The 27208-nt window shown below is 41.4% G+C and overlaps 2 protein-coding genes across 3 annotated transcripts in view; one reads left to right on the forward strand and one right to left on the reverse strand.

Annotated features, from left to right (window-relative positions):
• On the reverse strand, positions 1-26546 carry BLZF1 (basic leucine zipper nuclear factor 1). 2 transcript variants are annotated; one of them, XM_073615631.1, is made up of 7 exons: positions 26447-26546; positions 22070-22134; positions 17611-18038; positions 13949-14148; positions 8743-8871; positions 1713-1932; positions 1-585 (listed from the first exon to the last, which is right to left on the reverse strand). In XM_073615631.1, the coding sequence occupies exons 2-7, from the start codon at positions 22074-22076 to the stop codon at positions 400-402; spliced, it is 1170 nt and encodes a 389-aa protein (XP_073471732.1). In that variant the 5' UTR covers positions 22077-22134; positions 26447-26546; the 3' UTR covers positions 1-399. The 2 variants fall into 2 exon arrangements, with proteins under 2 accessions (XP_073471732.1, XP_073471733.1); XM_073615632.1 differs by having other exon boundaries at positions 26443-26534.
• The window catches only part of NME7 (NME/NM23 family member 7), a 251231-nt gene continuing 250538 nt past the window's right edge, over positions 26516-27208 (forward strand). The window contains exon 1 of the mRNA XM_073615633.1: positions 26516-26671. Coding sequence (XP_073471734.1) covers positions 26669-26671 — 3 coding nt within the window. The 5' untranslated portion in view covers positions 26516-26668. The remainder of the gene's footprint in view (positions 26672-27208) is intronic.

A 27208-nucleotide genomic window follows, 5' to 3' on the forward strand; every position in this document is an offset into this window, starting at 1 on the left:
TGAAATGCTACACATTTATTAAAATTAATTAATGATACATTCAATAACCATTGAAAACACTGAAGGTGAAAAAAAAAAAAATAATAATAATACAGCTGTCAAAGAGTCAGACAGTATTGCACCACAGAATTCTTAGAAAGAATCCTTAAGGAATGACCTACTTGTGATAAAAGCATTTCACAAACCTTGTTAACATTGCACTTTTTGGATGCCCTGAAAACCCTTTCTCCAACGTGCTCTTTTACAGCAATATTTTTGTCTTCCTATAAAAGTTTTATTGCATGAGGTCAGGTACGAGCTAAAAAGAGTCCAGATGTCCGAGTGCAGAAATTATTGCTCTTAAAATGTGCACTTCACTGCAAACACTGCTATTGGCCAGAGAGTTAGTCTCAATTCTTCCTATAGGGCCATCAGTTCCCCATGGCAGTGATTGCAACAATTGAAAGTGATGTTCTCGTATCGAGTGTATGGATGAAAACGTCCAATGCTTTTCTTTGCAGCCAGAAAGGATGGCGATGAGGACTCTGAGAAAGAAATATCAGCAGACGTCTCTGTACATAATGTAGGGTCCTGAGATTTCAGGATCTGAAATACAACACAGATAGTTCAGTTTATTGTTTTTCTGACACAGAGGAAGAATCAAATGAAAGCTTTTCAGAAATTCATATAGATCTGAGCGACATGTTGCCATTTAAAATACTAAGCTTATTCCTTTTGTTTAAAAAAAAAAAAAAAAAATTAGTAAATCTTTAATACAGGTCAATGCACATATCTAGCAGAATTGACAAACTACAAGATACTAAAATTATAAAAGAAGAAATAGGACAAAGGAAATGTGTGCAGCAAACAGCTCTTCCGGCACACTTACAGCACTGCCATTAAAACCAGCTAAACACCAATACAGCTAGAGCATTTTTCATCAGGCCTAATGCACTGGTTACTAGCAGATCATGAATGCAATTGCCCAGCAACTTAAAAGAAAAGTACAACCAAAATTGGGTTTCTAGTCTTTCCCAAATCCAATTATCCAATTTGTTTGCAGATCTCAAACCCATATTTTATTCACAATAGAAATGATATAAAATGTTTAAACTGAGAAAATTAACCATTTTAAGAAAAAAAAAAGGTAATTTTGAAACTGATGGCAGCAACACATCTCAAAACAGTTGGGACAGGGCAACAAAAAGCTGGCAAAGTAGGTGGTACTAACAAGGAACAAAATTTTGCAACATGTTACACTGGGGTGTTGGCGGTAAAGCGATTTACCATAGTTTTTGTGGAGTTTTTCGGCTGCTAGCGGGGCGCATTTAACCCCCCTGCTAGCGGCCAAAAAAGGGTTAAAACCGCCCGCAAAGCTACTTCCCCTAGTAAAAGCAGCACATACAGTATATCCTTATTCTTCAAAAATATTCGCTACTTAACTTCCACTAATTAGTGGACTAAAGTGGTTGTTTACACAGCACAAGCACTGTGCTGTATAACATGCTTGAAAGGAACAGGATCCTTTTTTTTTTTTTTTTTGGGCAACAAACACTTTAATGAGCTTGTAATCTATTTTTCATAATGTATTTCCTTAATTTTTTTTTTTTTTGATATTTGGAGGCAATAGAAGAGACTCTTTGAGCTAAGAATACATACTTGAATATAATAGGAAAAAAAACTGTTAAGTGTCATTTATACCAAATTCAAAAAGATGGTTACTCGCTATTTACCATTTCTGCCATTTTTTCTGCAGGAGTGCTGCAAAACTCCACTGCCTGTGAAGTGTGTTTGGCGCACTCTGATCCAGTATTCCCAATAAGGTGAGACTTCACTGCAACTGCCAGCTTCTGGTTTGCTGCGACCAGTTCCGTGGTGGTGTAGGGCTGGGTAATGGGATAATAGGTCTGTTGTCTTCCCCACTGCAGGGAGACCAGAAGTTCTTCTAATACACTAAAGAGAAAAAAAGAGCCATGATTACTGTAAGTAGTATGCACAATCATTACCTTTTTTGTACCACAAAATGTTTCTGGATGCAACACATCTCAATGAATTACCTGCTTTAAAACTAAATGGAAAAAATTAATCATCCCCTGAAATGGGTCAAAGACTTAAAACAGAATTATAGGCAAAACTTTTGTTTTCATTTTGGATAGAGCAAGGGAGGGTTATAATGCCTGTCAGATTTTTTTTTTTCCCACCATCTGCGTCCTATTATGGAGAATTCCCTTCACTTCTCATCCCATGGCCAAACAGGAAGTTAGAGGAAATCTCCAGATTAAATAACCCCCAGGTCACTAGAACTAGTGTCCTCATTGGAAGATTTCCCCTCTATTGTTTTTCTGGGGACAACCAAAAATGTAGGGTTTCCTTTTACAAGTAAACAGGACAAAAAGAGGTTTTGCCTATAGTTATATTTTAAAGCGGAGTTCCAGGCATTTTATTAACTCCCTTCCCATCCCGGTGTTCCCAATCCCAGGAGACAATGCTCCAGAGCTGATTGTAGCATCGATATGTTTAAGCACATGCGCGCGATCAGGAGGTTCATTCAGGTAAGCCAGCAGCATCATATTCCAGGAGGACATACCAGTGGGCTTCAACTGCCCACATTTAAGATGGGAACGTGCTTGGCGGGGACTGCTAAGTAAGCATTTTAAAATAAATAACCTTTAAAAAAAACCTACACTAGATAATAATGCTGCTAGATATAGGATTTAGGTGCACACAACCTGGGGGTGTTTTTAAAGAAAAAACTAAAAAAAAAAAACAAAAAAATGCTGGAACTCTGCTTTAAAGAAGGAAGATCAGGCTAACTAGAAATATTCTTAAAAATGCTGCCTGCCCCCTCCTCCTACCTATGCTACATAACCTGTTTAAAAAAAGCTCTCTGTAAATACTTTTTTTTCTCTCTAAAATAGGCTCCAGTGCCGTCGTGGGATTCTGGAGCTCCACCTTCTCTGTGTCAGTGAGTGGCTACTGCGGGGGGAGGAGGGAGCACCGACAACAGAAGGGCAATGGGAGCCGGCGGGTGACATCACAGCTATCTCAAAGCCATTGTCAAGCTCTTGGTAAAATCCTTTGAAAAGTTGAGTGACAATCTGAAAAGAAGTGAGATTGTGGAGCCTAAAAGGGGGAAGAGGAATGGAGACTAAAAGGGGAAGAGGGATCAAGGGTTATGCACCGTATGCCTTAAAGAATTAACAACATGAGAATCATACCATAATGACCAAGGTTCCTATGCCTGAATTAATTGGATAGCAGTGTGGCTATCAGCCGACAGGGTAGTTTAATCTGAAAAGTGGTCTTGGATCTGTTTTATTACACATAGGATTGAGGGAATATTGGGCGTCTTCGAGCGTTTAGTGATATTTTAGAATATGGGTTAATACTTTGTGAAATTGGTGGGGAATGATGTTGATATTTAAGTTTAAGAGTGCAAGGTCAGGTGAAGGGGATTTGATGATTTGGGTGACCTGTGAGATCAAGGAATGTACCTCTATCTAGAATGTGGTCAGGTGTGGGCAACTCCATAGTTTATGGTATAAGGAGCCCTTGTTTCTGCAGCTCCTCCGACACATCGAAGATATATGGGGAGCGAAGGCGGCAATTCTGATCAGGGTTAGGTACCTGCGTTGTATTTTACTTGGGGTTAATTCCCACAATGAAGTGCAATTCGTAGCTTTGTAGATAGAATGAATGGCTGTTTTCCATTGGTGAGAGGAGTAGGGGTGCTCCAAATCTCGTTCCCAATGGAGGAATGGGGGCGAGTTTTGAAAGGCTAGTTTTTCTTGGAGCAAATTGTAGAACAGCGAGATGCCTTTAGTGGGCTTGAAATCAGGAGAGTAGAATCTAAGAGCTTGGTTAGGTATGGGTTGTGTTGCAGACAGTGGACAATTTGTAGGTATTGGTATTGAAATCTGACTGTAAATCGGTGGAATGTTTTTAATTGGCCTTTTAGAAGTATTTCATCCAGAAAGATATAAGGTTGGTGAGGCCAGTGTAAGGTTTAGTTTAAGCTGGATAGATGTTACTTTGTTTTGTCATATATATATATATATATATATATATATATATATATATATATATATATATATATATATATATATATATATATATATATATACATACATACATATATACATATACACATACATACATACATACATACACACACATATACACAAAAAAAATTCATCAAACTAGAAATCTCTATCTATCCATCTAAACACACACACACACGCACACACACACAGTATCTCACAAAAGTGAGTACATCCCTCACATTTTTGTAAATATTTTATTATTAGTAGCGAGTGTACAGCTTGTAGAACAGTGTCAATTGCTGTCCCCTCAAAACAACACCACACAGCCATTAATGTCTAAACTGCTGGCAACAAAAGTGAGTACTGCCCTAAGAGAAAATGTCCAAATTGGGCCCAATTAGCCATTTTCCCTTTCCTGTGTCATGTGACTCGTTAGTGTTGCAAGGTCTCGGGTGTGAATGGGGAGCAGGTGTGTTAAATTTGGTGTTATCGCTCTCACTCTCTCATAATGGTCACTGGAAGTTCAACATGGCACCTCATGAGGATCTCTGAGGATCTAAAAAAAAAAAAAATTGTTGCTCTACAAAAAGATGGCGTAGGCTATAAGAAGATTGCCAAGACCCTGAAACTGAGCTGTAGCACAGTGGCCAAGATCATACAGCGGTTTAACAGGACAGGTCCAACTCAGAACAGGTCTTGCCATGGTCGACCAAAGAAGTTGAGTTGCAGCGTCATATCCACAGGTGGTCTTTGGGAAATAGACATATGAGTGATGCCAGCATTTGCTGCAGAGGTTGAAAGGGTTGGGGGGGGGGGGGTCAGCCTGTCTGTGCTCAGACCATACGCCGCACACTGCATCAAATTGGTCAGCATGGCTGTCGTCCCAGAAGGAAGCCTCTTCTAAAGATGATGCACTAGAAAGCTCGCAGTTTGCTGAAGACAAGCAGACTAAGGACATGGATTACTGCTACCATGTTCGGTGGTCTGATGAGGCCAAGATAAACTTATTTGGTTCAGATGGTGTCAAGCGTGTGCGGCGACAACAAGGTGAGGAGTACAAAAAGACAAGTGTGTCTTGCCTACAGTCAAGCATGGTGGTGGGAATGTCATGGTCTGGGGCTGCATGAGTGCTGCCAGCACTGGGGAGCTACAGTTCATTGAGGGAACTATGAATGCGAACATGTACTGTGACATACTGAAGCAGAGCATAAACCAAAGACTGGGTCACAGGGCAGTATTTCAACATGACAACTACCCCAAACACACCTCCAAGATGACCACTGCCTTGCCTATTGAGCATTTGTGGGGCATCCTCACAACGGAAGGTGGAGGCGCGCAAGGACTAACATCCACCAGCTCCATGATATCTTCATGGAGGAGTGGAAGAGGACTCCAGTGGCTAATTGGGCCCAATTAGACATTAATGGCTGAGTGTTGAGTTATTTTGAGGGGACAGCAAATTTACACGGTTATACAAGCTGTACACTCACTACTCTACATTGTAGCAAAGTGTAATTTCTTCAGTGCTGTCACAAGAAAAGATAGAATAAAATATTGACAAAAATGTGAGGAGTGTATCTCATTTCTGTGTATATATAATTAATATATATTTTAGGCAAATGATAAATATAAACTAACTTCTAGACGTCAATTCCACCAAAAAGCCATTTTTTTTGTACCCCCCCCCCCCAAAAAACACAATATATACGTATATTATATGTAATGTACGTAATAATTGTATTATACATAATGAACTAATTGCTGAATTAATAGAACCATACCAAAATGTAAACTGGCTCTGGAACTCAAGAGGAAAAACCGTATTGCATGGACCCACTCATTCTATGGCATAAATATATTTTTTACATTTTTCTGTATGCAACATTAGTTCACAAAGATCACCATATAGGCTACCATTTCTTTCAACATTTTTCAATTGTAAACTATGCAATAGGATTTTACGTTTTGACCGTATAGTATTGCAATCATTTCTAGCCTACTGCTAATAATCTGAAAGATCTTGAAGTTTGTAAATTTACTTTGTGAGGATCCCCCCCCCCCCTCCCCCGTTTACGTTCTTGAATTCTGTGACACATATTCATAATACCCTGTGACAGGGCAATGCTGTGTCACACATTTCACAGAGCCTTCTGAGCGAGGCAAGGTACCATGGGATATGTAGTCCTTGAAAGGAAACAGCAGAGGAAAACCTGCCAAGTATGCAGGGAAATCCAGAATGTTGTGGAAAAAGATGGCGAGTATAAAAAAAAAAGCAATCACAACATGGAAGAAGATTTTTCACATATTGGATTGTCAAATATAACTATTGGTTGTATTGTTGGTATAATGTTGATGGTTTAAAATGAAAGTGTATGCTGCAACCACAACTACTTCTAAGGAGACCCTGTGCCCAGACTGTGCCTACCTAAGTATCTAACAATTCTGAACAAGACATAAAAGCACTAACACACACCTCCATTCACCTCTAGCCTAGCTATAGACAATGTGGAAAATGTATTTTCTTTTCCAATCTTTTTTAACCATAAAGATATAAAACCGTACAATACAGTATATAGAAGTCGTTAAGGAACTGGCAGAACACTATTTTGGGCTATGATTATAATTGTAAAAGAACAGAGGATGCATCCTCCAAAGAGGAACTGCATGACGAGGGGTCATCTCAGCTTTGAAACTATCACAGTAGCCGGTCAGTATGTTTGAATACACACCATGCAAACGGGGAGTAGGACCAATGGTGGTCGACCAGCAGTCCTACATCACTCCCCAAACTACCAAAGGGTTTAACAAGTAGGAAAAAAAGAAAAGTGGAAAGAAAAGGAAGGAGAAAAGAGATAAAGGAAGAATAAAAGGGGAAAAGACAGTGAGCCTCTTCTGGGTCACTAAGAGGTTAGCCTCAGATCTGTCCCAGTCAGGAAGGTGATCCAGGGGGGTGCCAGGCTTTTTTCAAATCAGTAAAAGCTTGTCCTGCAGGATGGCAGAGGGGTGTTCTTTTAACTGGGACAACTTGTTCTTTAAGGATGTCAAAAGATAGTACTGGGGATTTTCAGGATCAGGTAAACCATGAAAGAAATTAGGCGTTGGGTGGGTCTCGGGGCTCCCCCAACAGGGTGCCTGAGGAGTGCTTGTTGTGGCGACAGATTGGTCCCTGTGAGAGAATAGATAAAACTGTATATTCACATCCAGAATCTACAAGCTTTTGGGCACATCCACGATACGCTGTTCCCTCTTGGCTGCACCCTTGAAAACACAGTGGGGAGGCTCCCAGCAATTCTAGCGGGGACCATGAACCACCAGATTAGTACTTTGTAATTGGCCTCTCTTATGGAGGTGATTTTAATTGATTTTGCAGCCCCTTGTGCCAGTCTATGACACTCTGCAGGGTCCAAGACCTCCCATATATCCTTTTCTCATTTTTCCATACAAGGGAGTTTGTCATATGTGGAGGTCAGAATGCTGTAAACCTTAGATATATACCCCGAACAGGTGTCAATGCGTTTATATAGGTATTCTATTTGAGTTGTTGTAGATCAGTAGGAAACCTATTTTAGCGAAGAGATAAAGCGGGCTATCTGATTAAATCAATAGTATTTTGCTGGTGGTAAAGCATTTTGTTGAAAGGTTTTCAGACATAGGACTCCTCTGTGGTTGTAAAAAAAAAAAAAAAAAAAAAAAAAAAAAAAAAAAAAAAAAAATCGGCCCCTTATTTGTCCACCATGCAAAACCAGAAGGGATGAGGCCCGGAGTGAATGCGGGATTTGCAAATAACGGAGCAAGGCAAGCATGGATTGATCTAAAAGTATGTTTTGAGGTTAGCTTGTCCCACAATCCTACAGAATTAATTAAAATTAAATTTTCAAGTTCACAACAGAGGTACTAAAATCCTAGCTTATTTTTCATTACTTTCTATAGCAGCAGAACCTTAGCAGTATGTCAGCCCTCTAAACACACTACAGGTATTTATAAGCCATTAGAAGCTGAATGAAACCTGGCTTTAGAGTCTTTGCTGCAATATTTAGGGCTTCATGCACACTGTATGCAGTTTTTTCACCTACAGGAGTTCAGCAGCTTGCATTTACGTTCATGCACGTTGCCGCGTTTAGTGTTAATACATTCTATTGGCCAGAATTCTGGCCATTAGAATGCATTAACACAGGAATGCGCCTAGTGTTACCGTCCATTTAAGCGTTTTACGTGATTTTTTTATTCTCTGACTCTAAACTTCTATGTGTGCATAGACACATAGGTCAATATGGAGGGGCGTTTAGAGGCATAAAAAAAAAAGCTCAAACGCCTGTAAAAAGCAGTGTTTTTGAGCTCAAATGAGCATGATGCCTAAGAATGAACTACTTCACAGTACAATCAGCCAGAGAGATCAGAGATGGCTTAATTTAAAGTCATTTTACTGCCTTGTTTGAATATGTAAATACTTTGATGTCCATTGTCCAGGCACAGGCACATTTTAAGGGCTTTTTCACCTGCCGAAAGTGTTTGGCTGCCTAAGTTTTGACGTGCAGATTTATGAGTGGCCCTATGTTAGTTCTGGCGGACGGTAAAACCTCAGCTCAACTGCCTGGTTTTAACGCCCCCCCCCCCCCCCCCCCACACGTGTTAATGAGCCCTAAAAGATCATGTGCTTGAATATATAATGTGCACAGATAAATCCACCCAAAGCAAAATGGAAATAAAAAAAAAGTCATACTTTTTGGTTTCAGACATTTCTTGCCGAAATTGCTCTCTTTCACTTAACAAGTCCTGCAGGGCACTCTGAGCCTCTCTGTTCTGCCGCTGCAGATTTGCCCTGATGTTTGTTAATTCATCTGCCATGACTCTAAAACAGAAAAACAAAATTGAGCAATGAATAGTAAAGGAGCATAAGCAAAACAAAGACATATCAATTCAAACAATTATAATACAAAAAGGAAACGCATATATATATGCAGTACAATGCTTATCTATTCATATTAAAATACATCATAAAAGACTTTTTTTTTAAGGGATTTAAAATATTCTTAAAGGGGTTGTAAAGATGTTTTTTTTTTTTTTTTAAAATAACAAACATGTTATACTTACCTTCACTGTGCAGCTCGTTCTGCACAGAGTGGCCCCGAACCTGGTCTTCTGGGGTCCCTCGGCGGCTGTTTCAGCTCCTCCCCGCAAGCATTTACCACCTTCATGCGAGCTCCCTCGCACGGTGGTGAGTGCTTGCGGGCGCGCTCCCGTGATACAGCCGGCGGCTATAGCCGCTCGCTGTATCACTCGGCCCCGCCCCCCGGCGCGCCGCGTCATCGGATGTGATTGACAGCAGCGCGAGCCAATGGCTGCGCTGCTTTCAATCCATCCACTGCAGCCAATCAGCGACCAGGCTGAGCTGCAATGAAGCTGACGAGGACGAGGAGCGAAGATTCGAGGCGTCAGGTAAGTAAAACGGGGGGGCTGGGGGCGGCGGTACTGTCAAAAGTTTTTTCACCTTAATGCATAGAATGCATTAAGGTGAAAAAATTTTTACCTTTACAACCCCTTTAAGTTAATGGAGAAGTCCATCCAAAATCAAATGTAATTTTGCTGGAGTCTCACTTTTATCATCTAGAAAGTTCTTGTAAAGTTATACAATACCAAAAACAAATCCACCATTTCAATATTTATGTGTAGACAACTTAAAGAGGTAGTAAACCATGATGGGTTTTACTTCCTTCTTTTGCCCCTGCAAAGTAAAAGCATCACATACTAGCACATTATGTGACACTTACCTGCAAACAAAGCCCGGGCTGTCCCCCGTGCAGGCCGCATCCATGTTCACCCCCTTTTCCTTCCGGTGCCACGGACTCCAGCTCTGTGACTGGCCGGAGCCGCCAGTCACGGCACTCGCTCGTGAAGAAATGGCACGGGGGCGCGAATGCGTGGGAGTGACGTCACGCGGCTCCAGCCAGTCACAGAGCTGGAGTCCGCGGCCCCGGAAGGAAGACGGGCGGATAAGCGAAAGTTCCACTTTTGAGTGGTACTCCACTTTAACCCCTTCCCGCCGACCGTACGCAGATATGTGTACTCGGCTTTCCGGGGTTATACCGGGATGATGCCCGCAGCTTCAGGCATCATCCCGGTACCGTTGTTCACAGCGGGCGATCGGCTACCAGAGTATAACAACCGATGCGGCTAAAAGCCGCTCGGCTGTTATACCGGGCCTCCCGTGCGATCGGGAGGCCCGGTGTCCAATCGTGTGCCTTCGGCGGCTGGGGGCGGGCTGGAACGAAGCTGTGGGCGGCTTCGTTCCAGCCTTCTCATTGTAAACGCGGAAGCGACGTCATGACGTCACTTCCCTTTTACTCGGCTGCCAATGGCGCCTTTTTAAAAAAAATATACAGTATTCAGAATTGCCGTTTTCGTCGATCTGAATACTTTGAAGTGCAAAGGAGGTATCGGGGGTCTTTTAGACCCCCGATCCCTCCATAAAGAGTACCTGTTACCACCTATTACTGTCACAAGGGATGTTTACATTCCTTGTGAGAGCAATAAAAGTAAAAAAAAAAAAAAATAATTTTTTTTAAACAATTTATAAAGTAAAAAAAATAAATAAAATAAATAAAAAAAAAATAATAATTTTAAAGCGCCCCCGTGAGCTTGCACAACGAAGAAAACGCATATGGAAGTCGCGCCCGCATATGTAAACGGTGTTCAAATCACACATGTGAGGTATCGCCACGATCGTCAGAGCGAGAGCAATAATTCTAGCCCTAGACCTCCTCTGTAACTCTAACCTGGTAACCGTAAAAAAAAATTTAAAGCGTCCCCTATGGAAATTCATAGGTACCGTAGTTTGTCGCCATTCCACGAGTGCGTGCAATTATAAAGGGTGACATGTTTGGTATCTATTTACTCGGCGTAACATCATCTTTCACATTATACAAAAAAATTGGGATAACTTTACTGTTTGGATTTTTTAAAATTCATGAGTGTCCCTTTTCCAAAAATTTGCGTTTAAAACACCGCTGCACAAATACCGTGTGATATAAACTAGTGCAACAATCTCCATTTTATTCTCTAGATTCTCTGCTAAAAAAAATATATATAATGCTTGGGAACTCTAAGTAATTTTCCAGCAAAAAATACAGATTTTAACTTGTAAACACCAAATTTCAAAAATAGGCTTAATCATGAAAGGGTTAAGATTAAACTACCTTTACATTTTTTCTTGCCTGGTTCTCTGTGCTAAATCACATTTTTGAATAAGATCTTTCCATTTTATCGCCTGGTCTCCATGCAATGCAGGCAGGTCATGGCTGGTGGGAGGGGCCAAGAGGGTTCTGTACTAGACTTCCTAAAATCATAGCACCCTCAGTACTCCTCTAAAAATCCTGCAGCCCAGATGCAAGCAGTTGGCTGGCTCTTGGTAAGATTTATGGAAATATCAGAATGCCTTAATGTGTGGATATTAGTCAATTTCAGCACAGGAGAAGAAAGTGAACAAATTATAGCTGGATTTTGGCTTTAAGAAACATCAGTTTCCAAAACAAAAATGAGAAAATATAATTTCATGTAAAAAAAAAAAATAAATAAATAAAAATTTAAATACAAAACATAATAGCTACAAGTCCCAATTTATTCTAAAATCTCAATCTTCAGACAAAAAGATTATATATGCCAGAAACTGGAAGCAAATGCACAACCTTTGAGACATGCATTATCAATATCTGGACTACATTCACATAAAGGATTAGGTGAAAGGGGGAAAAGTATTTGATCCCCTGCTGATTTTGTACATTTGCCCACTGACAAAGAAATGATGAGTCTAAAATATTAATGGTAGGTTCATTTTAACAGTGAGAGACAGAATGACAACAAAACTATCCAGAAAAACACATTTAAAAAAAGTTATAAATTGATTTGCATTTCAATGAGTGAAATAAGTATTTGATCCCTTATCAATCAGCAAGATTTGTGGCTCTTAGGTGTCTTCTATACAGGTAACAAGCTGAGATTAGGAGCACTCTCTTAAAGGAAGTGTTCCTGATCTCAGCTTGTTACGTGTATAAAAGACACCTGTCTACAGAATCAGGATTCCAATTTCTCCACCACGGCCAAGACCAAAGATCTGTCCAAGGATGTCAGGGACAAGATTGTAGACCTACACAAGGCTGGAATGGGCTACAAGACCATTGTCAAGCAGCTTAGTGAGAGGGTGACAACAGTTGGTGCGATTATTCGCAAATGGAAAAAAAAAAAAAAAAAACACAAAATAACTGTCAATCTCCCTCGGTCTGGGGCTCCATGCAAGATCTCACCTCATTTCAATGATCATGAGACCGGTGATGAATTAGCCCAGAACTACACAGGAGAATCGTGTTAATGATCTCAAGGTAACTAGGACCATAATCACCAAGAAAACAATTGGTAAAACACTACGCCATGAAAGACTGAAATCCTACAGTGCCCGCAAGGTCCCCCTGCCCAAGAAAGCACATATACAGGCCCATCTGAAGTTTGCTAATGAACATCTGAATAATTCAGAGGAGAACTGGGTGAAAGTGTTGTGGTCAGATGAGATCAAAATCGAACTCTTTGGCATCAACTCAAGTCGCCATGTTTGGAGGAGGAGGAATGCTGCCTATGACCCCAAGAACACCATCCCCACTTTCAAACATGGAGGTGGAAACATTATGCTTTGGGGGTGGTTTTCTGCTAAGGGGACAGTACAACTTCACCGCATCAAAGGGATGATGGACGGAGCCATGTACCGTCAAATCATGGGTGAGAACCTCCTTCCTGGGGGCAGGAAGACGTAAGGTATTACGAAACATGTAGGGAGGTGCTTTGTGCTGACGCCATCACGCCACATGTGACCTCGGCACACGGGTGTTTGTGTATTTTTAGCTAGGCAGCTGTTTTTAATGTAGTTTCTCTGCACATGTCATATTGCGGATTTCCGCTTGTTTATTAGCAATAAAGGCTTTCCTTTTTTAACTATACTTCACGATTGGAGTCCCCCCTTTTTTCACACTCGTGGCTCTGAGCCCGAGAGCATCTCGTTCCAGATTAGAGTATCCATCCGCCGGGTTCTTTCCGCACTTGGCTGAAGTACTCTCCATTGATTTTCCGAAGACACTTAGAAGGAACAGAGGCACTGGAAGACTCTTCTGTCCCCGCAGAGGGCTCAATCTGCTTGTGTATATGACTCTGCTCATAAGGGGGTCCACCAGCTCTGGTAAGGGTTTCCACTTATAGAGCTTTTACTTTCAGATTGAGATCCGTTTTTCTTATTAGCCTGACCTTCAGAGATTGGTGACGGGCATTGGAGACTTTAAATTCTCAGTGGACTTTGCAGTTTATCTTCACTCATCCTTCCATACACCTATCAACATTGTGCACCTGTTTTCTACACTATTATTGTTTTCTCAATTTCTTGTATTATTTGAAAGATCACAATTGAATATTTGTCATATATCTTATTTTTATTTACTTATGTTTTGTGTCACTCAAGTGTGACTGTTCAGGTTTAGCGCAACTTATCTTAATATTGTTTTACTTACACCATAGAGATATTTGAGATGGTTTTTGTTGCTGCATTTGATGTGTTGGTTTTCTAGCGCGGTATTTATTTTATTATTTAAACAAGTGCTGCGTACTCTTAAAGAAATTTAAAAAAAAAATTGAAAAATCTGTCCCTAGTCAGTATTTTGCACCAGTATGAGAAAATACACACACACACAAATCTGCGCATACAAGCTTAAATATTAAATTCATTTTCCCAAGAAATATAATGTGCACGCAAATACGCGCAAAACAAACACCTAAAATGACACCCAAAAAAGCAGATGCTAAAACATCAGCACCGTGTGCAAGAGGCCTAAATGTAAAAATAGAAAGGTGCATCAAATTTCTGTTTTAAGACATTTAAAACAAATGAAATGTACCGGCTAGCAAGGAATTTACTTCTCCAGACATCACACTGAATGGACATGCGCTCCAGTTGTTCTGACAGTTGAGCTGTATTTCGTGCTAGAGCCTCATTTTCCAGAATAAGTTGGTTCTTCTCTCGAGCTGTGCGCTCAAAGTGATACTGTAAGTCGTCACCAACAGATGCCACCAGCAACTTTTTTAATTCCCGATTAACCTTAAATAACAGAAAAGGCCTGTTATCAAGACAAAAGAAGTAGCAACTGTGCAGCAGTTAGTGTGAGCAATGTCTAAATAACAAACACCAGAACCTAACGGAACAGATATTTGTACCCTAAAACAATTTCTAAATGAAATACAGGGTTTGCCATTGGAAATGGTGGTTGCAGGCACAACGAAATCCTTGAAAATCTCGAAAGCACCTGGTTTTGATGGATACTTGACCTTTTACTATAAAAAGTATGCCCAAATATTGGTCCGCAAATTAGCTAAATTGTATAAATCACAGTACGCTGTACAAGGCAATACCAGTACCATACCCTCCCCTCTGTTATTACCACACTGACCTCTCCAGACCAAATGGGATTTATCTAATCTACATTGGATTGGTTACTAATATCATCCAAGATGCTAATTTACACCCATATTCATTACTCCTTTTTGTTTGATAGTGTTACATGGCCTACATGATCTCAATCCCTTACTGTGCAAATATGACTTTAAAATTAATTCCTAAATGGTTTTCAAACATCTTCCTCTTCTGGAAACCCCTGCCACACTTTTGGTTCCCCCTCTTCTTGGTGTGCCCCCATAGCAAGTTGCTAGCTATAGGGACACACGTGCCCGCTCAATTCTGAGCCGGGCTGTGTGCATCTATGACACACACACACACACACACACACAGTGCGGCTCGGCCCTATATCCCTCCCTCTTCTCATGATTTGACAGGCAGCAGCAGGAGTCAATGGCTTCCACTGCTCTCAATCAAGCTTGTGAGAGTGGGGAGAGGAGAAAAAAGAACTGAAGCCTGACAGTGCTGGATCTATACAAAACTGCGGTAAATTATTGGTATGGGGGCTTGAGGGGCACTGCTATTTCATTAAGGCATAAAACCTTTGGCCTTTACCACCACTTTACAGAAAATTCTAGCTATAATAAATTTCTTTTGCATAGGCCCCAGAGCATGGTTAGAAATGGGCTGCCTAATTTATAGAAATATTATCTGGCAGTCAGATTGACACAACTGGCTATGTGGCATACCCCTAAGCCGGACATATGGTGAATCTGTTTTGAATCTTCTATACTTCCCAGTCATTTCCAGTGACTCTTATGATCTATTTCAATTCGTCCTGGAGCGCTTGCCCCACTGAACATGAACATCATGTAATTTTCTGAGAATGAAATATGGCTACCTGGAGTTTTCTCTACACAGAATGTGTACTGACCACTCCCCAGAAACATAATTTCCTGCTTGTGTGATTTGCCCAATTTTCAGGCACATACAAGTCATATTTCAGGCATCCCTTGCAACAAAAATTTCATTTTTGAGAGATACTTTCAACAGGAACCCATTTAAAGGGATGCAGGCCCAGCAGATTTCCTCATTAGTGCCCTGTAACTCCACACCTGACAGTTAATTATGAAACCACTCCCATTAGACCCACTCCGAACAGAGGCACAGAGAAACACACAGGGATTTCTTCAGAATAACAAACAGTAGGAATCTGCAACAAAGTTTGTTATAATCCTTGCAATGTACATTGATCACAGAGGGGGGAATGTTTTATTTTTTCCTCAACAAAAGTGGAGTTATGCTTTAAAGAATTTATCACTACATAGCCATGACTCTATACTGGCTTTCCAAAAGAAATGGCACTTTTGGACTCATCCCTGAAGCATCAAATAGTAGCCTTCCAGAACAGATCCTTTTCTTCATTCTCTTTCTTTGTATGGCATTTTTATGATTTGTAGTTGTTACTATGTACTACTTAACTGGACACATTGCTGTTATACATCTTACATGCTGTTGTACCAGCCTTGCAATATGATACTGTAATATATATATATATATATATATATATATATATATATATACACATACATACATATACACACACACACATATACAGTATATGCTATACCCTTCACATACACTATAATAAAAATCCTCTATAAATGAAAATGCTGGCTGCTCTGCTGTTATGTTGACCCACAGATTCCAACACTTTTTACAGTGCCGAGCTAGAACAAGCAATTCCTGGCCAATCCCCAGACGATGTCCTTTTGCTGACGAAACGCGAAGGGTGGAGCCTCCGACGGTGAAGTCATCACGTTCGTTTCTTCTGAGACGGTGGACGGGTGTATGACATAGGAAGCAGAGTGAGAGCGAGGGTTGTACCGCAACGCCGGCTTGTCATGTCCACATGCCTGTTTGCAATTGATGACTTCTTTTTTTGTAAGAGCAATATTTATCTTTCATTAAAGTGGATGTAAAACCGGATTTTTTTTTTTTTTTATCATACTGTAGAGTATAAGATTTCCTATCATTTGAGCCCAGTCTTGCCACACAGAGTTAATCCATCTCTGAGCAATCCTATTTTATTGTTCAGTGAGAAAAATCTTGACAAACTGAGAAAAACTTTGTCAAATACTCCCCCTCGCTGTGAGTGACAGGTGATTTACATATTATGCACCAGCCTAAGACATGCATTATTTTTTAATTCCCTCCCACTCCTTTCATCAGCAAGGATTGGCTGTTCCACACCTCAGCATGATTTGGCATGCTGTAGTCATGTGGTTACTTTCCTGTCTTTTCACTGGATGCTAGAGATCATAGCAGAAGTCCAGCAGAAGTTCAGTGTTAGAAATACACAGGAGAAAATGCATATTGACAAGGGGAGTGTAGAGGTGGGCGGGGAGTCTACTGACATCACGACTCCACCCACCGAGCTCCAGACAACAGACCCACCCACAGAATATGCAGTTTTTCGGGTCTAATAACAGACAGAGGGGAGACATTTGACAGGTAAAGATACATGCAGGAGGCATGTATATCCTTATAGATAACCCCTATGGCAGTAGTTTAGAAAGGATGACATTGGGTTTACATCCACTTTAAATTCCATTATCGAACATACTACACTATGGAAGTCCTCTTTGCTTTATGTCTCTGAGTATTTATAGCAGCAGTGGAAGTCCTGGATTGTCCATATAGGGTTGAGGGAGACCATACTTCCCTAATGCTGGGTGAGACTGCTATGGCGGTCATCGCTTTCTGGTAAGCAGGTTATCCATGCACTTTGGGTGGTGATTGGAAGCACTTTCATTTGCTTTGGGGATTTTTGCCACGTTCACCTATCTGCAATTCATCTTGCTCATTTAGATGGACACTCTTTTTTTAATTATCTATGGACTCATCATTCAATGGGACCTTGCTTTAGTTTTTTTTTTTCACTTTTTTCACCATTTTTTATGTATATTCTCACTTATATATGCATGATTTAATTAGCGCTGCATCTTTTGTTGTTTATTTGCACTGTATAGGAATATAAATATGGTGGCACAGATAACACTGTTCTATAATCGTTAGTGGACAGAAGTGACTGGAGTTATTTATAACCTGTAAAAAAAAAAAAAAAAAAAAAAAAAAAAAGCATGCCATTCTTTTATTAGTTTTTACCTCTGTCTGCACTTTAAGCTGGTTAGAAAGACCTTCTTTATCTTGAAGCAAGCGTTTCTCTGAGTTTTTCAGTTTTTCCAAAGCACTCTTCATTTCAGATAACTGTTTCCATGGGTCAATCACACAGTCAGCAGTGTCTACTTTACTGTGTCCATTGGATTCCTGTGATTTAGCATGTTTAGGCAGCACTGTGTGTGTTATTGCAGCCTTGGGGACCACAATCCTGACTGCTTCTATTTCCACTGATTTGTCAGGGTGAATTTTCCCTAGCTGTAGGACACCGGGACTTATTGACTGTGAATGGGAAGTTTTTCTCTTTGGGCTGTGAACTACTTTGCTGTGTTGTGTGATTGCTTCTACCGATTTTAAAGGCTCCAGAGTTTCCATGCCATCACCTGTCCCACGTAAAGGTGGAGAAGTAGCCATTGCTAAGGGAAAGAAAAAAAAAATAATTATGTTTTAGGCATACTAGCTTTCCGGTTATAAAAGCACATTAGAATTGTTTTTATTATTAAAACCGATGCAATCACAACATAAGGTATTAAACATCGTACATTAAGCATTCATTTTGAGGGTTTGAGGGTTTAAAGTGTTACTAAACCCACAACAGTAAAATCAGTCTGTATATGCAGTAAAGCATGCTTGTTATACTCACTGTGGAACCTAAGGGGTTAATACTATGCATGGTCTAAAAAGGCTTTTTGACCCTGTCTTCTCTGATCCTCCCCTTCTTCCACTGTCCCCAATCCATCTCCTAATAGAACAATGCCTTGGGGGCACTCTGCACATGCTCAGTTCAGTGTGTACTGTTAGAAAGGTTTTTTTTTCTTGGGAGGGTGCATGCGATCAGTACAGAGTAGAGCTGCACGATTAATCGGCAAGAATTGTTATCGCGATTTTTTCCCCCGTTGCGATCTTGACAAAGGTGTTTCATATTCTTGCTATGCAAAGAATTCTCTCTGCTCTTCTGAAGCCACAGCCATCAAAAGAAAGGAAGAAAAAAAATGGGCAGTCTGCCAAGAATCACAACATTCTTTAGTAGTGGAACTAATGCTGGCCATACACTATACAGAAAATCGGCCGAACACATTTTCGAAAAACGAACGTTCGACTGTGACCGCAAACGATCGTGCCATCATGTAATGACCGATAAATTGTTCAGTGGACATGAATAAATAATTTTTTGTTCGTTTTTTTACATATACCTAGTGCAGACAGTTCGGACGGGAAACACATTAACCTTGCAATTTATCGTACGTTCGGCAGAAATTTTCCAAACTTCCCGTTCGTTTTTTTCCCACAAAAACGTCACAAACGCCTGTGCCCATTAACTTGCCGAAAAACGAACGAAGTGTCTATATGAACGATTTTTCGGCCGATTTTTCGTATAGTGTATGGCCAGCATTAGTCTAAACTTTGTAAAAATTTGTCAATGTATTAGACTTTGTGTGTGAGGAATGTTTAACCACTTAAACACTAAACCTTTTTCTGACATTTGCTGGTTCCAAGTTAAAATCATTTATTTTTGCTAGAAAATTACTTAAAACCCCCAAACAATATATATATATATATATATATATTTTTAGTAGAGACCCTAGAGAATAAAATGTTGTTGCAATATTTTAGGTCACACTGTATTTGCGCAGCTGTCTTTCAAATGCATTTTTTTGGGAAAAAATTACTTTAATGAATAAAAAAAAAAAAAAAAAACTAAACTAAATAGTAAAGTTACATTTTTTTTTGTATAATGTGAAAGATTTTACGTAATGAGAATCGTGATCTTTTTATTCTAAGCAAAAAAATCGTGATTCTCATTTTGGCCAGAATCGTGCAGCTCTAGTACAGAGCCAATCAGCACTGTCCAGACAGAGGGTCAGGGGTCCTGCAGCCTCATAGGACAGTCAGAGTAGAATGAAAACGCCCCCTACAAGCTTTAACTAGACACTTAAAGCGGTAGTAAACCTGCTGACTTTTTTTTTTTTTTTCCCTACACCTGTAAGGGAAAAGTCATAATAAGCTAGTATGCACCGCATACTAGCTCATTATGAGATACTTACCTTAGAATGAGGCGCCGGCATCTCACCCAGTCCGCGCTGAAGGAGCTGACATTTCCCCTCGGCATGTCTTCTGGGTATCGCGGCTCCGGTGCTGTGAGTGGCCGGAGCCGCGATAACATCACTCCCGCGCATGCGCACGGAAGACTTCTTTCCGGCAAGGTCCGGCGTCTGCCGGGCTTTCAGCTGAGAATCCCCTGTGCGCATGCGCCGCTGTAGTCAGCAGCTCATTGCGAGGGGAATATCTCCCAAACCGTACAGGTTTAGGAGATATATTTTTTTTTTACCTACAGGTAAGCCTTATTATAGGCTTACCTGTAGTAAAAAGTTTAAAAAATAAGTATACAACCGCTTTAACCAGAAGTCTTAAAACTGCTATATACTGCTGATGAGAAAAGGTATTTAGCAGTTTAAATCTGCTAAAATTATTGCATTTCCATGTTCTGTGTACTGTGGGAGATCAGATATAGTGAATGCAGGGTCCTGGGTTTAGTAACAATTTAAAGGGATACCATGTTGGTTGCCACTGTTGCAGCAAGATGAGGCAGAGTGAAATTAAAATACTCAATATGCAGGCTTGTTCCAGGTGACTTACAAAGTACTTCAAGTTTAAGTTTGGCATTTCAGAAAAAATGAAAACCAGTGGCCCGCCGAGCCCTTTGATGTGGCCTGCAACCTCAAACCAGGGAAGTGCATGCCCATGCTCTGGGATGCGGGTCAGCAAGCCCAGAACGCAACGAAAAGGTTGCCGACGTGCCATCCCAGAGTACATGGGGCCGGCAGCAGAAGAAGCAGGTGACCGCAGAGGGAGCAGGAGCCGCATAAGCCGATGCTTCCTCTGTAGCGTCGGCTCCTGTTCCAGGTGGGGCGAGACCAAGTGCATTTCGCCTGGGACCTTTCTAGCACATACCCATTGCAAAAGTGCAGTGTGTTTTAACACCTATAAAAAGGGTTATTAGGCTGCCTTCACACTGATCCGCGGGTGCATTGCAGTACACCTGCAGGTTAGCTGCACTGAGCCATAGACTTCTATTATATCCTGTGGGTTTCGTATGCTCTCTAAAAGCGCACCCAAACTCCTGAATGTAGGAGTTTGGGTGCGTTTTCAAAAAGTGCACCACACCCGCAAGATGGAACAGAAGTCTTTGGCTCAGTACAGCTAACATGCAGGAAAGCATGGTGCGGGTAAACCACAGCACGTCAGTGTGAAAGCAGTCTTATAGGGGGCTCAGGACAGTAAGGGCAAGTTTACATTTGTGGTTAGGGGGCAGTAAAACCCCCATAGTTCATTGTGGCCCGTGACCAGTTAACAAATCACTTAAGTGGCCCCCGCTCTTCAAAAAGTTGAGCACCCCTGCCATACAACCACCCCACCCCCTGGTCATGTGCCAGCACTGAGCAATCAGAACCACTTTAATCCATCCTGGTGTCTCTAGGCGAAGAAAACAAGAAAAGTGTGGTTTTCAAACCCCAGGACTGCTGCAGCCAGCGAAACTGTATCAACCAGGGAGGTAAGTGCAGCAATTGCAGCGAGAACCAAAGGGGGGTGGGGAGGGTGTAGAGCGCCAGTTCACCTTTCCATTTTTTTTGAAAATGTAAATAAACTTTTTACGTAAAAAAAGGGTCAGTATGACATCAAGAGAACTAGCATTTACAGTAAAAGCCCAATATTTCCTAACTTTACGTTTGCTCTAAAAAGTGGTTGTAAACCTCAGACATGAAATATGAACAAAGCACATTCCCCTATAGTGTGTAATTGTCTCCTTTAAAAACATTAAGTGTAATTTTTGTCTGCTGCTTCATTCCTCTGCTATCAGCATGAATCACTTCTGACAATTTTTCTCTGAACGTCAAGAGAGAAATAGTGACAAGGGAGGAATCCCCTGCAGATTGACAGCCTCAGCTCTGTTCCGGTCTGCTGTGTGAAGGAGGGGGGGTGGGTGTCTCTTTCCTTAAATAAGCTCTCAGAGCCCTCCTCATAGTTCTGCAGAGTGTAACGTCAGCTCCCTGCCTCCTTTTTCCTGAACTCTCACACAAGCTATATAATGTCAGCACTTTGAATGGATATAGCGAAGAGAAGGCTGCAGATAAACAGGTACAACTTATGTAGGTGGATTTGTTTCATCTCTGTGTATCACCTGAGGATAGTCCCTTCACTGGGTATATGTAAGGGTTTACAACCACTTTAAATAAAATACAACCAGCATCCAAACAGAATAAGACTAATTAATGTTGTTGGAACCTGACAACAGAGAAAGAGATGAGTGAAATACACTTAAATCCAAGCCAACAGGCATCAGAAATGATTTGCAGCAATCATTTCTTGAATCACTGACAGACATTTCAAAGCAATATGCAAAAATAATATTATATATATATATGCAGTAACAAAGAATAATACTCACTGGACATGGTGTTGCTAAATGATTTAATCTCTGATGAACACGTTCCAGTAAGCTTCAGCTTGTGCCTGTAATAGACAATATTTTATGTAGAAAAGTTGATGTTTGGCGGTACTCTACATGTTTATTTACGATGCTTCAGCTTTTTTTTAAGTTTTGGATTGTGTAGAGAATGGTTAGAGACTATGCCAGGGGAAATCTAGAGTTAAAAGTAGACAAAATATTTTCTTAGTTTTGGATAGAATGGGGAAAGCATAGAAATCCTGCTATGTTTTATTGCTCTCAGGGACTCAAAAAAGCTTTAACCAATTGCCAACCACAATATGAATATATACATTGTGGTTTGCAGGAGGGTTACCGGGATTATGGCTTAAGATACCAGCCATAACCACCAAAGGGCCTGGTATAGATTGGGGGGGGGGGCCACGCTGTTTTTTTCCCATTTATTTTTCATTGCCGGCATTCTTTTTATAGATTTAACGGTCAGTGGGGAAGCCAGCTGACAGCTGATGACACAGAATTCAAATCGGTTGATCATTTTTTGACCAATTTGAATTATACATGTCTACTCCCTCTCCTCCCACTAGTGCTTTCTATTGGCTAAACCAAAATGCCCGAAGCTGTAAAACGCTTGTAAAAAAGGCCCAAAAAAACACTCAGGTGTGAATGGAGCCTTAGATATATGACCACCCCCCCCATAACGTGAAATCCACAGGTATGGTCCCTTTAACTGGTATCCTCTGTAAGTGGCTACTTATAGAGAACACCAGTTAAAGGGACAATGCCGGAGTTTGATCAATGGAGGAGAAATGATTCCATTTAAAAGGGGACACATGCATTTTATGACTTTTCATTTTATGGGGGTCATATATCTAAGGTGAGAGCACAATTTGTGTTAGTCATGGGAGGCGGATGAGTCCAGTGGGCTCACTATTCACGTGTGTGGTAGGTGTTGTATAGTAACATGTTATACCCCAAATATGGGTGCGATATGTAACATGTTACTAAAAAACGAACTTAGCCTTTAAACCTTTGTTTCCTACTGCTGGCAATCGCACTGTTCAAATCGGTGCAACGCTGACTTTGCAGTGCCACATCGATTTAAAAAAAGTAGTTCCTGCACTACTTTTGGTGATTTCAGGTGCGACTTGCATAGACATCTGTGCATGAAGCCACACAGATGTCTTCCAAGTCGCACTGACATGCGGCTTTGAAATTGTGTGATTTCAGGTGAAGCCGCACAATTTCAAAGCCGCAGTCAATGTTAACTAGGACTAAAGGCTCTATGGCCCATATAGCGGGAATGAGCCATTTGCTTACGTGGCTGGAGCTGCATTCAGGAAGCCTATGTTACTCTATGACGATGCAGTGGTTGTATGGACACAGCCAGAGGTTCTAATCCGACAGGCGAGTGGCCCCGAATGCACTGCCTGTGTTCAGGGGTACACACCTGACAAGTGAGGGCCTTTGGCTGTGCTCATACAGCTGCTGCGGCCACATATACAAACAATTGATTAACACTGTATGGGCCACAGAACCCATGTGAATGAGCCCCAATATATAATTCACACACAAAGCATATTTCTATGCAGAGGAGTCATAGGTGTTTGCATCCTGTACAAATCATCGACAGGCTGACTTTTACTGTGGCTGTACTCATGTAACCACACATCCTGGACACAAACATACATATGCTCATTCACCCCTTTATACATGTAACCACTTGGAAGTGTGGTTACACGCGTACAGCCACGGTGTGGATTGGCCTGTTACTAATTTATACAGCCTGGCTGTATACAAACATACATGTCTCACAAGAGTAGAACTACACTGCTGCTTGACGCTGTATGGCCCTTTGCGGCTGTGCGAATGAGGCTAACACCCCCCCCCCCCCCATACATATAAAATATACACACGTGTACTATGGTAAAACACTTTCTGTTTAACACACTAAAGGCCCATTCACATCAGTGGGCATGTGTTATGATGTGCATAACCCATGCATGTTGGTATGCATTGTGCACAAGTTGCAATGCAGTGTAATGCCACGTACACACTGTCGGACTTTCCGACGGGAAATGTTCGATGTGAGCTGGTTGTCGGAAAGTCTGACTGTGTGTAGGCTCCTTTGAACATTTGCTGTCGGAATTTCCGGCCACAAATATTTGAGAGCTGGTGTTCAAATTTTCTGCCAACTTCACTTGTCGGAAAGTCCGATCATGTGTTCACAAGTCTGTTGCACAAAAGCTCACGCATGCTCGGAATCAAGCAGAAGGAGCCACACTGGCTATTGAACTTCCTTTTTCTCGGCTCGTCATACGTCTTGTACGTCACCGTGTCCTCACATTTGGAATTTCCGACCACATTTGTGTGACCGTGTGTATGCAAGACAAGTTTGAGCCAACATCCTTCAGAAAAAAATTCACAGTTTTGTTGTCTGAATATCCGATCGTGTGTACGGGGCATTACAATGCATTTCTGTTTTTAATTACATTCATTGAACTCTATCTGCTGCACCTTCCCCAACACTTGTCCCTGCATTAAAGTGTATGTAAACCCTCATCTTGTAAAACAACCCATTCTGTTTAAAATAGAAACGAAAGGCAATACATTGGTGTATAGATAATAAAACATTATAAATACTTTTTTTTTTTTAACCTTTTATTTTATTTTTTTTATAAGTGATCCCATTCCCTCTGTTCTCAGCTGCATAAGAACTGGAGGAGAAACAGCAGAACACTGAACTTTTCAGTGAATGGCTGTGCGGGGAGGGCATGTAAGCACAAGTCTAATCATTGGCCGAGTTCCCAGCACTGCCAGAAAACTGACCACACTGAGCTCTCATGCCTAATGTTGATAGTTTTTAATAGGAAAACAGAGGGACTGGCAGGAACACCAGGGAATTCACACAAAAGGAAGCAATACAAAGAGAACAAAATACTTTTTTATACAAGTACATAATACAGCAGGCACATATCAGGAATATGCAAGGTTGGGTTTACATATTCTTAAAAAAAATTTACTTACTAGGCCATGGAGTCTAACATTCCCTTGATTGAAATAAAATATCTTCTCCTGACCCTCTTCTTTAGCTCTACTGCTTTAGTGGAGATCCAGCACATGTGCAGACATGCCACGAGTCTCTGCCAGCACCACAGGACCTGACACAGCCGATTATGGTGTGGGTGCACATGTGCCGGGGTTCTGTTGAATAGCGCCCCCCCCCCCCGTCAAAAAATGCCTCCGATGGGTCTGTGCATGCGCGGTATGGAACATCACTTCAACTGGTAGGACCTCAACATAGCGAATGCGCAGATAGTCTGCGGCATTATCCGATGCTATGCAAACAGTGGAGGGAGAAGGAATTGTCAGATTATGCCCTGCTACCGCGGGGCGTGTTTTGTGTGTGTTGCAGGGCATCTTCAGTGTGTTACAATACGATCTTAGACACAGGCAAAACCCACCTGCAGCACAAACAAAACACACCCCGCAGTAGCGGGCATAATCTGACAATTACATTCTCCCTCTGCTGTTTGCATAGCATCGGATAATGCCGCGGATCATATGTGCATGCGCTATGTTCAGGTTCTGCTAGCTGATCAACATAGCTGGAGTGACGTTCCGTACCACGCATGCGCAGACCCATCGGAGGCATTTTTGGACAGGGGGGGCACTATTCGACAGAACACCGGATCGCAACTAAAGATGGCGGTGATGAATAAGACACGCTATCTGTCCCATAGACCTGGCAGAGACTCACAGGGTGTCTATACGTGCCCTGTTCTCTGGCAGAGACCTTGCGGTATGTCTTGGCATGCGCAGCATCTCACAATTTGCCCCTAGGATAGCCACATCACACATCCCAGGGGGTGATTTGTGGGCTATTGTGCAGGGCCCTCTGCAAGTGTGTCTTCTAGATTGTAAGCTCTAACGAGCAGGGCCCTCTGATCACTCCTGTATTGATTTGTATTGTAAGTGTACTGTCTGTCCTCATGCTGTAAAGCATTGCGCAGACTGTTGGTGCTATATAAATCCTGTATAATAATAATAATTTACGCAGGCGCAGGGGATCTTATATCATCTGGCCTAGGCAAAAAAAGTTTAACTTATGAAATATTTTTTTTCTTAATGCTAAAGAGGACGGAGGAGAGGGAAAGAGAGAGGACCTTACCAAATGGGTAAAGTTCCACTTTAAATTCACGCTGGGCCAATCTATTATACACCCTCCCCCACCTAGGTGTGAAGGAACCACAAATCCCAGCTGACAGAGAAGTTTAGCTCCACAACAAGTACGCGTCGTACCATAGGCTTCCGAAGAAGCATTTGTCTGCTATCACAAAGTATAATGAGATTTCATTGTATATAGTAAGAAATACCTACGTGTCCAGGAGAAGGGAAAACTGAACTCTGCAGTTTCGGAGTCTGCACGTCACTTCCGGGAGGAAGTCCCAGGGACGCTCACGCTTCTGGGTGGTTGCGTGCAATAGGCGGAGTCACGTGCTCTTCCGTTCTTCCGGTGTGCTGCTGGTTGCTAAGGAGACCGCGGACCGCTTGTTTGTGCTGGTAACTGACAACTGATCAGCCTGGACGACTGAATCCAACATGGTGAGTGATGGGAGGCGATGTGGAGGTTTTGGATTGCTACAGATCACCTATTGTACAAATTCTACACATATAGTGGGAGATGTTATACATGGAGCATGTACCAGTTACTACATACAGTGGGGGTGATTTACTAACTGGACTGGAGAGTGCAAAACTTGCTGTAGCTGTGCATGGTAGCCAACCAGCTTCTAATTTCCGCTTGTTCAATTACACTTTGACAAAAAAATCTGGAAGCTGATTGGTTTCTATGCAGAGCTGCACCAGATTTTGTACTCTTCATTTTTAGTAAATCAACCCCAGTCTGTGACATCCCCATTCATGGTCAGAGTATTGGAATGTTACCAATTCTGGGTCACAGATAATATTTGTCTCCGAAAATGTTCCTGCTTGTCAGGATTCACAGCTGTACCATGTCACATCAATGTGTCCTTTCCACATCAATTCTAATAAATGATGTTTCATTTAAAGTGCAGCACCAGCCAGAACTTTACTGTTCAGCTTTTGAGTGCAGGAGGAAAAATGACAACTTCTGTTATG

Source organism: Aquarana catesbeiana, linkage group LG02, assembly GCF_042186555.1.
Source record: "Aquarana catesbeiana isolate 2022-GZ linkage group LG02, ASM4218655v1, whole genome shotgun sequence".
NCBI classification, from domain to species: Eukaryota; Metazoa; Chordata; class Amphibia; order Anura; family Ranidae; genus Aquarana; species Aquarana catesbeiana.